General features: G+C 43.3%; 1 protein-coding gene across 1 annotated transcript in view; it reads left to right on the plus strand.

Annotated features, from left to right (window-relative positions):
* Positions 1 to 15,796, plus strand: part of LOC135903251 (sulfotransferase 1C2-like) — a 31,968-nt gene continuing 16,172 nt past the window's right edge. Inside the window, exon 1 of the mRNA XM_065433670.2 lies at positions 1 to 102. Coding sequence (XP_065289742.1) covers positions 84 to 102 — 19 coding nt within the window. The 5' untranslated portion in view covers positions 1 to 83. The remainder of the gene's footprint in view (positions 103 to 15,796) is intronic.

The following is a 15,796-nucleotide window of genomic DNA, read 5'->3' on the forward strand; positions in this document are numbered from 1 at the left end:
AACCGGACTGCAGCAAACAGTGCAACGGACCCACTTGGACGAGGCGCTGAGATAGAACACAAGTACCCGTTTGGCCCTTTGTTATGCTTCGAAAACGCACAGGTGAGCGGTTCTTGAGCTTATTTTCGGTGCAAATTTCTTAAGGCCTTTGTATTTTTCACAGGAATTGTGTGACAAGGTTACGAAGCACTTGCTTAGTGATGAAGCGTTGAAAATGGCTATTTATATATACATGGGTGACGTAACCATCACTTGTCCGCTAGCTAGATGTTTATCCGGATCATAAGGAGCCTTTGCTTGCAAAAATTTCGACCTTTACCGTACTGATCCGCTTCTTAAGTAAAACAGTCCTCATCAACAAATTCCGAAACCCTTATTCGATGAATATGGCTCGATATCACCTACAAGGAAACATCTTCCTTGAGATGAAGGGAGCTGAAAATCCATAGCGCAAATATAATCATGCGAATGGACGATCATACCATCTCGCTGTAGGGTGTGCTCGTTGTGATACACCATTGTACTGACTGATATTGACACAAACAAGCATGTGATCTCAGAGCTCCTTGTCTCAAAAAACAGCTCTCACCTGGCCAACAAATGCTATGAGAAGTGTGCAGTATCTTTTTCCAGTTATTTATTGATTTCAGTAGCGCTGTACAGCAGTATTAGTGACTGAATCGAAACTGGCGGTTTATTCGTATCAGTATCGCCATTTATACCGTTGCTTTGTATCTTACGTGGTTATGTTATTACACTTGGTAACAAAATGTTACACTGAACATGTTAGTTTGACTTAAAGTGTTAAAAGCGTTATATAGGTTATTTTTGCACATTTCACTGTAGCGTTTAGATTACTGTTTATATTATCGATGCTAATCACAAAATTTGCAGAAAATGACTTATTTAAGCAGTCCAGTATGCCACACATCGCTATCCAGAATGTTTACGAAGGATTTCTATCATTCTTATAAGTGAGTGTGTATTTATTACTTGCACCCTAACACCCCTTTTACACCCTTCTTTCTCGGTTTTACTATACTGCCCGTGCATTCTTGGGATATATGTATAGAGGCGACTGCTGGCACGCCAACGTTTTATCCGGAAACGTGACACCAATTAATATTCGGCGGTATAGCATACAATCACAAGCGTAGGTGGGCCCTTCAATTTCTTACAGTGCATGACGTTTCAAATGGGGTTTTAGCTGCCTGACGTAGCTTCCGGCGCTTATTGCTCTTATTCGGATTTGGCAACACGCCTGACACGAGTCCACACATGCCCAAGTGAACCTATGTGCTCTCCCGGTCAGGTTGGTCTAAATGGTCTCTTCATCTTCATCTCGAAAGATGCTTAGCCTGCCGCTTTCCTTGAATGTCTCGTTATAAACAGCACAGTTGCTTCGTGAACCCGGCCGCTGGGTGCGCGACCGACTTGATGACAGACTGTGAAGGCAGCCTTGGGCAGGAGTCCCGCTGCTTGCAAAAAAAAAAAAACATATCGGGGAGTGTTTGGTTGCTCAAGTGATTTGATTGGAAAGAGCGCGTGCACTGAGACAGAGACGCGCCGTCGCCAACACTTAGGGCTAGAGGTGCGCTCTTGTTCGCGGTTTTGACGAAGGCAATATTCTTATTTAATAAGAAATTCATTTGTCATAACTGTGTCGCAGTAATTAATAAGTGCGTTCATCATACATCGATGACGGCTGTAGCTTTATGACAACCCTGTTACACACCGCCGAAGTCAGAACTCCAAGGCGGATCAAGGTCATTACAGATCTGTGCAGAGTTCATGTAAGCTTATCCTCTTGCATTTTTAAGTGACTGGTTAACGTTTGTTTTTATAATAATGGGAGAGTCAAACTATAAAGCGCGCAATACTGGCCTAATCGTGCTTAAGAGTGTGCATATGTAAATGGTCATTATTGTTAAGCCAATCCTGCATCGACGAAAAAGCTAAGTGTAACCTCCAGTACTCCCAAGCTCGCTTGCTTGAAACTGTGGCATAGGTCTTCAATAGTTGATGTGTACTTTGTACTGCTATATAGTTCAGAATCAAGACTGCGCATTGAGTTAGTGGGAATACTTGATCGATGGTCACAAAAATTCAGCGCGAACACGAGAGACAAAGAAGGAACTGCAAGACGCGAGCTCAGCCTCACAAGTGAATATTAAGCGGAGCTGTATATGCGCCGCTAAAAAAAAAGATAAAAAGAAAGAAAGCTTTATTAGCGCCGCACAAAATAATCTTGCGGGAGTCCACTCAACAGCCTCAACGTGATCTTTGTTCTGAGGGCGCCATGAAATGGTCGTCCACTTATTCTGTTTGTTATAGGAACTGAGAGCCCCCCCCCTCCCCCTCAGAGGGGTAATATACTTATTGACACAATGGACTGGGCCGGTATTTTGTAGCGATGCCTTTTTCGATTCTATGCTTTTTCAGGCTTTTCGCGCTTGGCCAGTGGTCAGAGTGACGGTCTGCCCGCATTATCAACAGGATCAGGCGGCCGTGTGTGGTGGGTGATAAGAATAGCATAGAAAAAGGCATAAGGCATCGCTACAAAATAGCGGCCCTGGTCTCGAAGCACACTATTAAATTGAAATGTCAGTATGAAATAGACGCCACTAAGCTTCTCCCACTCACAACCAACGCCATTTTGGCAAGACTTCTGTTACGCCAGGAAGTGCGGCAGCGCCACCGTGTCGTCTGCTTAGAGACAGTTCTTGACCACATCAGACCCCTTGCTCCGCGCGCTCTGGAGTACAACGCTTCAGTAAGGACGTCGCCGTTTTATTGTAGCTGCAATTGCATCACTACTGCGATAAAGCTGGCGCAAGGAAGAGAAGGCCAGCAGAAACTACCTCAGAATAACCACCCAGACGTAGAGTCATGAGCAAGTGTTGGGACACTACGGCACCAGAATGCTCAATCTGCGGGAAAAAAATCACCTCACCTCTGGTGTCTAAACTATTGCTTGCGACTGTACATGTGAAATTCATGTGAAACACATCATGGCCAACATGATGTGTTTCCGGCTCCTATCATCGATTCCGGCGCTGGCACTGCACAAAAGCATGAGCTTCGTGATCGGATGCTGTTACTTCGATTAGATTTTGTCCCAACTTAGTGGTGCCAGACTACTGTACAGTTTAACTTCGATATAACACATTCTAATACAGTTCTCCACTGTGCAGAAGGCGCTCAAATTTTACCAGCCTACTGTGGGATGCGCACCGATAACGTTTAATGCACAATTCGAGCTCGAAAAGTGTGTGTCGTGGCATCTTTAAAAAGACCGACTACCAATATTTACGGTGCCGATTCTTTTAGTGCAATGGAAGACTTACCGCTCAGAGCGTGCAATACTGCGGTGTCAACTCGGAGAACGTTGCACATTTTTTTGTCGGCATTTTCTTGTCTGAAGTCACGATCGAGTTTGTGCATCTCTAAGCTGACAGCTGTGAGAGGTGAGAGCAATAGCGATTGTTAGCCAGTATTTGTTGGAATCAGGCAAGTAGGGTGTCAGCCATAAGTGATCGCTCTTGTTATTCAAGCCGATATTGATGCGGTTCATGCTACCTGGACTGTTACATTATGTATGCAAAATTGGCTACTTGTTTGGTCGTTTGCAGTCCAACTGCTTATGCCATATAGCAGACAGGTCGACCTTTTTTTAGCCAAGGCACACCTCGATTTCGAAAGCAAAGCTATGGTTGTACTAGTATGAAAAGTACTTTAAAAGTGCATGTGAACTACGGCGTGCGGCCGTTCCGAAGCATGTCATCTTTCGAAAACCTGTGTGCGAGCGAAGAATTTTAGTTCGAATGCCCGATGAAGATTTACATCCATACGAGCTAGCATGTGAAGCAACTAAGTGCTCTTCCTTATGCAGTGAGGGCCGCTACGTTTCTGCCATTCTACTAGTTGCCGCTCAGGCAGCACCGCTGCTACACTCTAAAAACTAAGGAGGGCATCGCAGGAGTGAAGCGGCCGATTTGCTCTTCAAAGCGTTGTTTACTCTCTAAAAATGTCGAGTGGGGTGAAATGCATTTCTTCCTCCGTCACCAAGGAGAGAGTGAAATGTGCTTTTCACTCTGTCATTCAGAGGGCGTGTATAATGCCCGTTCTACTCTTACGGCAATAGAGGACACAAAGTAGCGTAATCTTCTGCTTCAACTGTAGGAGGCTGGCCCCCAACATGGTGTTTAATCACTCACGCACGCTGAGCAAAAAACACACCGTTTTGCTTCTAAGAGAACAGGCCGCCAGAGTTTTAAAAAAAAACGCTTAGCGAGCGCTCTACTTTTTCACTCGGAGTTCATCCACCTCGCGCGCGCTCGACATCGCGGAACAACACAGCACCGGAGAAAGGTGATCCGTCCAGCGAGCAGCAGCGAAGGCCACCCAAGGGAGATCGTGTGTCAGCCATCTCAGGTCACCGCGAAAACACGACAGTCGCTCGTCATTCGTTGGATATACAAAAAATATTCCAGGGTAAGTGAATTCTAACTTAGGGGCACCTTCTGCGTATATAACATGCTATCGCCAGGAAGTCGTCCCAGCGCATAGCCTGCGGAATTGACAACGAACTAGGCAAGCACGCTATTTCTCTCGATGTCAATCGAAAAAGCCAGTCATCGTGATAACTGCATGTGAGTTTATCACTTGCCGCTATCCGCAAGAGCTTTGAAAATTGCAGACGCTGCCAGAACCATAGTATCTTCCATAAGACGTGAGGCGAGAGGACGCTTAAAATGGTTTGTTCACCAACCCATGATTCCGAGCCTACGCGGAACCTGCTTAGCATATGTTGTGTGTGTTTGAATTCATTCAGTTTAGCAGTCTACTGGGTACGAAATGCTGTTGAAATAAGGAGTCACATAACAGAAAGCGTCATTTTGCTGGCGGCATGCTTTCGTTTAAAAATAAGCCGTGAGCTTGGTGCTGTCTTGCTCATGGGTAATCTGTGACCGCTGATGTTACGTGCAGCACCAGTGCTACTTAGAAACTTTGCCGCAGGCATGCAGCTGCATACTGCAAGGGGTCAGTTGGGCACGTTATCTTGAACTTACTGAAAACGCATGAGGAATCCATGTTTTATGTTGAATAACGTATAAACCCCATATAAGTGATCTTGCGCGCGACAGCTACAAGTGATGCGATGGAGATGGCTGTCGCGTTTGCTACTCGCCCACAAGTCGTACTCCGTGCGAGCGAAAATTTTCAGCGACGCCTCCCCGGTCTTGCCGGTAGGAGGGCTGTAAACACGCGTCGAAACTAGCGTGACGCGTGCTTGAGTAATCTAAGTTGATTTATTTTACTGTAAAAAGTTGCATAAAATACTTCGAAAGGTCTTTCAATAGGTTCCTATTCTTGCACGTATAAAAATTCAAACGTTTGGTCTATCCACGCGAGAATCGGTAGCATTTGAGCGATGTACATCTAGTTCCGGCTTCGCGCTGTTGGCTAGTCGCTCATAGGACTTCCGGGAGACGAGCAACGATTTCTAGATTTCCAGAAGCGAGCGATCTGTTCAAGCGACGGCCCGTTTTGTCGCTGGAAGCTGCGGCTCGTCGCCGACGCGCACTAAATCGCTCTCATGTTGTTTAGCCCCAAGACTGAACTGTTTTTTCTTATGTATTAAAATGATGTGATTATATGTCTGATTTTATGTCTCCTCTTGCGGTTTTCAAGCACGGTGCGAATCTGAATCGGTGCTTATGTCTACGAACTCACTGAATTGTCAAGCAGCCAGTTATGCATCGGCATCGAATGTAACGGCTGCTGGGTGGAATTACAATAGGAGGGCGCTTCCCATACGCTAATTGTTTTGGACATGCATGTGCATTTGCTAATATGAGTTCGCATTTCAGAGTTATGTCATATGAACAACTAAATCACCCTTCCTCTGAAAGTAACAAGTGTAATGTGTGCATCTTGCTACTGCATGGCAGATCAAAACGTGTTCATCGCTGTAATATTTTTGTGGAGAAATAACGTATCCAAATAAAATGTGGCTTTAATTCTGTGTTACCAGTCGGTCGTCGAAGATAAAACAAAAAGTTGATCTAATAAACTAATAACTGCAGTCTAATTGCCACTTTAACATTCCTTCAAGAATGTAAAATGCTGGATTTCAAACTGCAGCAGTAGTCGAGTCTGTCAAAAATGAACTCCATGGCGCACCTCCTAAATGAAGATAAGTTCATGCCTTTCAGTAAGCTTAGATGTAGGGGCAGTGAAGTTTCTTGTTATTACTGAAATGTGGGTAAGCTTGCCGTAACAAGCCTTGTTGTCCTTTCTTATAGGCCCATGCAGTCATATCCAATGAACTGGAGGACAATATTTTCATCCCTACGGAACATCATGTTTGCAGATATCCTCAAATTATGGCTCGAGCAGTGGCACAACCAGAGATGGTGTGGGAGCCACACCGGGCACAGGCTCCGTATGTGTCACAAGTGGTGCTTGCGACACACCAGACTAATGACAGACCTGTGACATCTGATAATGACCAATATTCTATTTATTAGAAGGAGTATTTTAACATTGGTGCCGAACGAGAATGAACTGTCGCTTATTTCCCTTTTGTTTAAATCTAAGAATTGAAGTTAGTTTAGCAGTTGACTGTTGCACTCATTTAGATATTTCGCATCCATTTCAGTAGGAAGACTAAAAACTAAGACTTTCTTTTAGTGCCATGACCTCGACTGTCTTGGTGTTGTTTTACACCATGTCCTCGTGTTGACTTTTGCGCACGATATTTTTCAGGCACCCGCTTTATATAACGCAACAAAGCAGCTGAAAGGACACAAGGAATTAAAAAATCCAGCCCAGCGCGACTTCACGTAGTGGCGAGGAGCGCACGCCAAATAATCAAAACACATAACCATGCAGGTTGGACAACAAAACTAAAATGTGGGTATATTGGGTGTACCGTTTGAGTAAATATCAACAAAATCAAAATACAGTATGTCACACCAAGATGGAAATTCTCACGTGCTCTAGGCAGTCATCTTAATATGGTATATTTATGTAATGTCTCTGACGGGAAAGTGAAAATCAAATGTGCTCTCTGGAGACAAACACATAGGAGCAAGTGTTAAAGTTAGAAATGTGTTTGAAAAAAGCTGATTAGTTGTGAGAAGTGACTGCTTTTTGTATCGCCTCTCAACAGATATATCCACGTGATAAAAAAATAGTAGTACAATGAAATTGCATATTTGCTTAGTGATATGATACATACTTGATGAAACGAGCGCTACGAAGACGCACCTTGTCTGTCATACATGTTGTTCTTTCGTCCGCGTCTTCGTAGCGCTCTTTTCATCAAGTATGCAAAACCAACTCGCCCACATCAAGCTTCTGCGACATGATACATAGTTGCAATGAGCATGGTGCCTGTGTTCACTGAAAAAAGGAAAAGCTCATGCTTGGTTAGCTGCTTACATACATTTAACAGCTTTAATAGCTTACATTTACCAGCATGTGAATGCAAGGATGCAAATAGAAGCCACTGTGATTCTGTATTGTAAATGCTGACATGAAGCAGGCAGATTTTCATGTCTTCCTTTTTATCTATTTTTTACACTTATTTTAGAATTATGGCTTCCTTTTAGGTTCCAGAAAGGGGAAGCATTGGGGGAAGAGAATCCCATGTTTAGGAAGTCATTATCGTTTACGTGCATGCTCCCGAAACCAGTTCATTAGAACCGCTCGTGCTTCCCAAAGCGAAAGCAAGAAGCAATTAAGGCCTTTAACTGTGTACACCGTGGTGCACACCTTACGAGTTAGAAGCCAGAGAGACACTTGGAATCGAAAATTATTTTAAAAATATCAAATTATGGTTTCTTCAATCTACTTGCAATCGAAGTATGCTAGTGTAGGTAGAGATGCGTTCAATGCAAAAAACAGAGCATCTGAGCAGAACACTTGTTCATCGATTGGCGGATGTGAACATGAAGTGTTAAGCAAAAGCCCCTTAGTTTCATGGCTACTGTAGACATAATTCTTCTGGAGTTAAGATAGAGTGCACAGTGAGGTGATGTATTAATCTTCCTAGACACATATGTACTTGTTTTGAAACCAAAATTGTTCAAGCGTGATAATTTTTTTTAGCGCAACTTAACCACTTCAGTAGGAAAAAAGCTTTGGTTTCAGGTAGTTGGTTCATGGTGCAAGTATATACATAGTCGCATGCAAAATCCACGTGCATGGAAGGGATAAATGAAACAGGATGGTGCCATTCTCAGTTTGTTTTGCTTCTTTGTTTACCTTTTTCGTGAACTTCCCTGCCTTAACTTATGCTTATCTCACCTTTGATGCATCATGTTCATCACATCTGGGGCGCTATAACGTAAAACTATTCCAAACTTTTCTATTCCAATTCTGCTATCAGCCCTCCGCGATTGGTCAAAAACTGTTTTCGACCACCCCTCACTTCACCTGTCTGTCACGCGACGTTACGCAAACCGCAATACCTCCCCATCTGATATAATGGGTACACACTGATTATACATGATTTGACAGAAAAAAATAAATACAGTTATTTCTGATTCGACCCCTTCTCGCCATTACCCCTCGGCTATTGGTAAAAAGTTTTCGGGCTGCACCCACTTCACCTGGCTGTCACGCGACGTCACAAAACCGCACGAACTCACTGCGTCAAAGTGACGTGTACGCGATAAAGATGCATTAATATGCCGAACAAAACTGAATTTTTTCGGAATACCGCAGGCTGCCCCGTTCCGAAAGGAATACAAGATGGCTGCCGCCGATCGCTGAGAGGCTGGCTACTCACACCTGCCGGAGTGCATGGGTGTATTTTCGTATAATAAAACTTCTTGCGTGATTGTGTAACGTTTTCAAGCACTTTCGGCACGTTTACTACGTCATTCTGCCAACTCTTCCTTGCTGAGGGTCAGTTTTTGCGTCATTCTTAAGCTTCCGTTGCATGCCGCCGCGATTTTCGACCAGCTACCACTAGCTAAGTAAGGGAAAGCCGACCAATCGCAGAAGCCGGCACCACTCTCTTCATCCGATTATCGGTTTTCAGTGCACTGGCTCTGCCACAGGGAATTCCTCTCCACTTAAGCGTTCTCCTCGCCTCTTGTCAGCCAATTAGATACGACAAGCCGCTCAGTGTAGGCAATGTTATTCGTTTTTCTAGCAAACAAAAGTGACCTCCTATGAACGAGGAGAGCATTTGATTGGTCTGTTCAGACAACCCTGTGGGTGACCGCCCGGTGCTTGCGTCGGTGGTTACGCAAATTTGACGTCAGGAAATTGGAATAGAAACATATTGGAATAGTTTTACGCTATAGGGCCCCTGATGTTTGGTCCATATCTGAAGCCATGGTATACTGCAGTTAGATTGCATATTCAGTGAGTCACAATAATTGATCATGTAATTATGCAAGCTGCTCCTCGGAAATATAGCATTCTTACCGTAATGGGAATGAAAAGCTACCATATATGAGAAAAAATTCGATGCACAAGATTTTAGTGCCAATGCTCCTTGCTGTTTTTTACTCATTTGCTACACGCTAGATAATGTTGTAAATATAATTTTATTTATTTGTGAGAAAGTGTACCGGAATAATTCCAACAGCACCAGGAAACTACTTTTGTGAGGAGGCCAAGAGAATAGAAAATGTAATACGCCTCTGCACCGGCTTGATCCCGGGCAGGATATTGCTGCAGAACCACGACAAGACATACTTAGAAACATCGAGATGCAGCACATACATGAATAACTTTGTGTAAAATATAAGCAAAGCTAGCTACACCTGCGGCCTTACATGAGAATATACAACACATTTCTAAATGCACTGTACTCTCAGTCAGAAACGTGCATACACTGTACAGGACGTTATCAAATGAGCTGCTGCCTTAGAATATGGCACACAAAAAAGTTTTTTGCACAATTTATCTACATAACCAGCCCCATGCATAATAGCTGAGCTGGTAACCTCTGCCATATAAGTGCACGCGTTTTGTGCCTGAAATGCATTTTCTGGCCAATAACGTGGCACATATTTCTACTCGATTGTAGTGTCATTATTTTGTGAGTTTCTACACGCTTGTTATATGTTTAACTTGCAATTCTATACTTTATTTTTGAAAAGGAGCCAATTGAAATTAAAGGATATTTCTAAACTGTAATACTGTTGAAACTTTAAAGAATATACTTATGTTTTATTGCAAGAAGTGTTCTAAATTTCATGAATATCGTTTAATCTGATTTTATGCATTTGCCAGTATGTTTCACAAATTATTATTCCCCTTGTATTGCGACTGATCAATAAAGATTTTGACCTCTCAAGAGTGAAAACGTTTCATGTGAGTAACTCGGCGACTACAGATTAAATCCCAATCACCAAGCATAAATGCAGAAGTTACTTATGAAGGAATCAAATACTCCACAATTGTAAGTATTGCGAATCCCTTCAAACGTGACCATTGATCTACACCGTGCTTTAACGCTATTTGGAAGAGTACTAGCACTCTATTCTGAAGGAGTACAAGCACTCTGTTTGGGGGAGTAGAAACACTCGGCTTGGAGGAGTAGAAGTACTGGGTTTGGAGGAGTACAACTCGATCTGGGGGAGTACAATTGCCCCTGTGGTGAGAGTATTAGCACTCTGTGGAAGAGTACTAGCACTCCCTGTGGAGAGAGCATTAGTACTCTGCGAGCGAGTACTAGCACTCCCTTGCGGGGGAATAACGAACCTCTGTCAGGAGGAGTTGCCCTACTCTCTCTCAAAGAGGGTCAATATATTCTAGAAAAGAGTGAAATATGGGACAAGCCGATATTCCCTCAACGAGACTGCCCGCAACCCTCTTTGTTTTTAGAGTGTAAAGGCCCAACCACTGGCACGCGTCGGCAAACTTCGGCACGCGCCGAGAAGCGAACGCTTTGCTTCGCGTTGGTCGGAGGAAGAGGGCAAGCAACAACTGGACACAAGGTCTACATGGGCCTCGCTCCTCGGCTGCGGCGCACTGTTGCTGGACTATTTTGTCTTTAACTGTCAGAGGCCGACATAAAGCAGCGTGCTGTAATGTAAGCTTCAAACAATGAGTTAGTGATCTCTACGCGCATTTAGATATAAAAAATACGTTTGATTACAGGATGTATGCGTGCCGGAACAGTTTCTTGTTATCTTTGAAGTAACTATAGTGCAGAAATTATCGACATCAGCGCTCGCGTGTCATCTGCCTACAAGATCGCTTTGCAAACACGACAATGCCATATCACGACGATGCCATGCACGACGATGCCATATCATATCAAAAGCTGTTGTACCATTTCATTTTTGGTAGCTCACTGCACAACCAACAATGTAAGAATTAGGCCTGTAAGGTATCATTCAAAAAACCTGTTAGAAATATTGTCACGTAGTAGTGACGGTAAAAACTGATGCAGACGCAATCACAACGATAGCAGCGAGCAATGTCGGCGATCGTCGAAGATCTCTTCTGCAGGTCAAACGAGTCGGTTTTCATACATCAGTCGTCGAAAGTTCCAGCGTATTCGCTGGTGCCAGCGCGCCACCATTCATGTTCGTACGCAAGCAGATTATAAAAGATTCGTCGACAACAGACAACTGACAGAACCATCGGTAACATCTGCGACACTTCCGCTACGTGCAGGTGCATCCTGCGCCGAGCCATAACGTTTAACATTATGTAGCCGGTGATATACGGCCACCGGATACAGATAAAGCATCCATGTCAATGTAATTATGCTTGTTGGCGCATGAAAGAAACGTGAAAGAGTGGGTTATGAGAAAATCAGCAAAATATCATTGAGACGCCTGTAGCATTCACCAAAAACATCTAGAATCGCTAAAGTTTACGTAATTCGTAGCTTGTCCCTTCCCAATTCTTGATTCTCTCAAATCTTGCCCATGGAACACCTCATTTATTATTCCAGGTAGTTGTTGTCAACACCACTTTGGAATTCCTTCCCATTGAGTGTATTCCTAAAACATTTTTGACAAGGTAAAGGCCATGTTCTCTTGTATCTAGTACCAACATGTCAAGTTTGTCGTTCTGGACAATAATGAAATTACGTATAATCAGAAAATATAAGCTTGAGAACCGGAGGGATTTCATAGGTGTCTTTCGCTTCCTTTGTCAAGTCATACATTAGAGCGCTTATTCGAATGTATGGGGGCAGCTCATTTGCATTTATGCATTTATACAACATATATATATGTATATATAAACGCGCAATTTTCACGATTTATTCACATTGTCACCACAAAAAATACAAATTTATTGTTTTCAGCCTGCTATGATGTTTTCGCTGTGAGAGACATTCAATTTGCTGTGTGAGGCACGCAATAGTTGCTGTAGCATATAATTTTATTGCAGAGCATTGCATACAATAGCCAACCATTATTAAAACTCGGAAGCATTTAATAGCACAATCCATACAGGCCCGTAGTATATCATTGCGCTTTCTTAATTCATGCATTTTTTTTAACTCAGCAGCGCTACTGCACTGAAAAAATATACTCGTACAATTTTGTGCTACAATAATAATCAAATAAATAAATGTTTATTACAGTGCCCAGGAACAAATACAGAGCCTTCGTACTGGTGCACCCAAGAGCAATACGCGAGAAAAATGTGCAGAAAACATGAACGTGGCAGACAAAAGGAATGCTAGATAGATAAACAAGTGGGAAAAAAATAAAACGAGCAAGAGTAGAAGGGAGGTAATTATACATTATTAATCACTGACACACAAAACAGAGGAAATGAACTCTGAAGTATGTCAATACAGGTACAGTTATGTGTTTTGGAGTCCAGTCATATATAGCACAATCTTGTAGCAAGGTCAGGCAAAGAATGTGATATGCTGCCTGGTCTACTGCTGCGGCACGAACAATTGCATATGATCAAAAAGCTTTGGAAAATGTATAATGTCATGGTCGACGTTATGCAGGAACAAAATGTCTGATTAATTAAGTCCTGAATCTAGAGTTTCGAGTTCAGGTATATTTGAGAAGGCTCAAATGTGGTCGCCAGGATGGGAAAAGTGGTGCTTGAAGATAGATGTCAATTTATTCTGGAAGTGTTCAATGAGGCCAGAATTATATTTGCACGTTGCACCCCATCCTACAGAGGCATACTCTAGTAGTGGAAGGAGCACAGCAGATTGCAAATTCGGGAACACAAGTGAACAGAAATCATGAAATATACAGCAGGCAATTCCAAGAGCGTGAAGGTCATGAATATATCTGTGTGGAGAGAAGCTTAGCATTTTCACGAAGTACACACCAAGATCTTTCTTTTCATCGACCCTGGGCAGTGGAGCCTAACGTAGGATGCACGAGAATTTCACATGCTTTGTTTTCCGCATAAAACTTAATGCCATACTATTGGAAGCATTTAAGAGTACCTTATTGTTTCTGCACGAGTTTGAGAGTAAAAAAATGTGTCTTTTTTGAGGTCGATGCAGTGGTGTACACTGCTGACAATCTTAAAAAGTTTGAAATCGTCGGCATACAAAGCCATGCTGTTCATTTATTAAAACGCTCGTAGCACTAACAGAAAGCAATGAATGCAATAGCAATACAAACACTTTTGACACACTACAGGCGATAGATATAGGCTGGCAGTTAGTAACTGCACCTATAGCACCCGATTTCTGCACGGGCAATGTCCATGCTACCTTCCGAGTGCTAGAAAATGTACTAGATTTTAGGGAACTATTGAAGGTGCTTGCGAGAACAAGGAACAAGTGAGCTTCCATACGTCTTATGCACTGCGAAAGAAATGCCATGAGCACCACAAGAAAGGGTGTGTTTGAAGCGCTTCATATACTTGGAAACCAAGTTTTCATTGACTGATAGCGTAAAGACCATGCCAGATTAAGAAGAAAGGTTACTTGAAGCATTTTTCAAGTCATACAGCGAATATAAATTTCAGCAGAGGCATCAGCAGTGTTCGAGACAACATTGCCATTTCGATCAAGATATACCTCGCTATTTTAGAAGAGTGAGAGTGCACGAAGCTCCAGAAATATTGCGAATTTTGTGTCACGCTATCTTCAACGCAATCAATGTGGTCGCAGTGATGATTCTAATAATATTAATAATAATCTTAGTGGTAACATGGCCCTGCAGACTAAAGAAAGGCTGATTCCTGTACAATAGAGCGTCTGATAGCCAGCCATATAGAGCAGGAACTTGCAGGGTGCAGGAGACACTGCCTTCCCTTCCACTTGCGCGCGCACACACACGGACTTGTTCAATCACAGAGCACGGCCCACACGCGCACAGTCCTTGCGTGCACAACACGTAGGAGTGCCAATTCAGTCCGGTCGCAAGGAAGGGGAGTCCAAACGGCCAGGGGGGCTGAGAGAAAGCTCTGTATTCCAGATATAATCATGGGAGTTGTGATGTCGGGCCATAAAGGCGTGATGGGGCTCAGGCTGTGCTCACCACTTGTTCTGGCGAACTGAAGAAAGACGATTGCTGTCCAGATTTCCGTCAAGCAGCCTGCAGAATAGACAAACTAGAGCACTGTTGCGCTGGTATTGCAGGGTGTGCCACTTGAAGGTTTTGAGGCAATCGTGGTAGGCTGGCATGAGCTTGCGACAACCAAAAAGACGGCAGTAGAGGGTGCGTGTTGTCCGGCGCTGAAGACGCTGAAGTTTGTCAGTGACGCGAGTTTCGTATGGAGACTATACTGATGAGCAGCACTCAAGCCGTGGTAGAATGATAGAAGTGTAGTTGTACGGAAAACCTCAAGTCATCAGGGAAGGGAGACACGGGCCACAAACCCAAGAATGTGCCGATGCTTAGACACAGTGCTGTTGACAAAGGCGGTAAAAATCAGGAAAGAGCTGAATGTCACACCTAGAATGGGAAGGGTCTGTACAGACATTATGGAGGCGTCTCCAAGGAACTAGGTTAGACACGCAGCTGTCGTTTTGTGGCTGATACGTATGGAAGCACTTGTTACAGTGCTACTACAAAGATTGTTATTGTAGGCCCAGTCGTTCACCTTTGCGCAATGTATTAATTTGAAGCACATATGTTTTACATCGGGATAATGTTGCAGTGAAAGTGTTAACTTATTAATCAAACACATTCTTCGAAGATGCATTAGGAACTTGGTTTTGAGATGATGTTTTTTCTGACTACAGTTTATAATATCGCAGCAAGGAATATTTTAGTAGAAGCTGCAGAGGTTTGGGCGGTTAAATATACCGACTGCAGAAAGCACTGACGGCACCTTTTCACCTTCCTCACAAAGCACTCACACCATCTGCACTTTCCATACAAAAGTGACATAAAAATCTATTACAGTTCCATTGACTCAGTACTTGCTGCTTCTGAAACAGGTATCGAAGAAATCTTGGAATACGCTGCTACATGCATAAGTCTTGCATGAGGGAAGTCCTGCTATGCACTGCGCATGGTGCACACGTTGCAAACAGATTTCGTTTTGCAGTGCTCAAGTATAAGGACGCAAAGGCTCAAACTTGACTGCATGCGCTGTGTCACGGATCGTTGATTGCATCAGTATTCTTGAGTGTTACACGAGTGATTTATACCCAAGTAACCCAAAAGACGCGTGCACTTGATATCAATGAGTGAAAGAATACAGTGAACTTGTACTCAACTGGATTCACATGCCGAATAGAAGACCGCACTGTTACCTCAAACGGACGGCATGGCTGATGATGTACACATACTTCCCATTGTTCGACTACTGGTGCACTTCGCTTTGGAAAGTTATCTTTGCCACAGGAAACAGCGCACAACTCGCCCGTTAA

Source organism: Dermacentor albipictus, chromosome 2 (genome assembly GCF_038994185.2).
Source record: "Dermacentor albipictus isolate Rhodes 1998 colony chromosome 2, USDA_Dalb.pri_finalv2, whole genome shotgun sequence".
NCBI lineage: Eukaryota > Metazoa > Arthropoda > Arachnida > Ixodida > Ixodidae > Dermacentor > Dermacentor albipictus.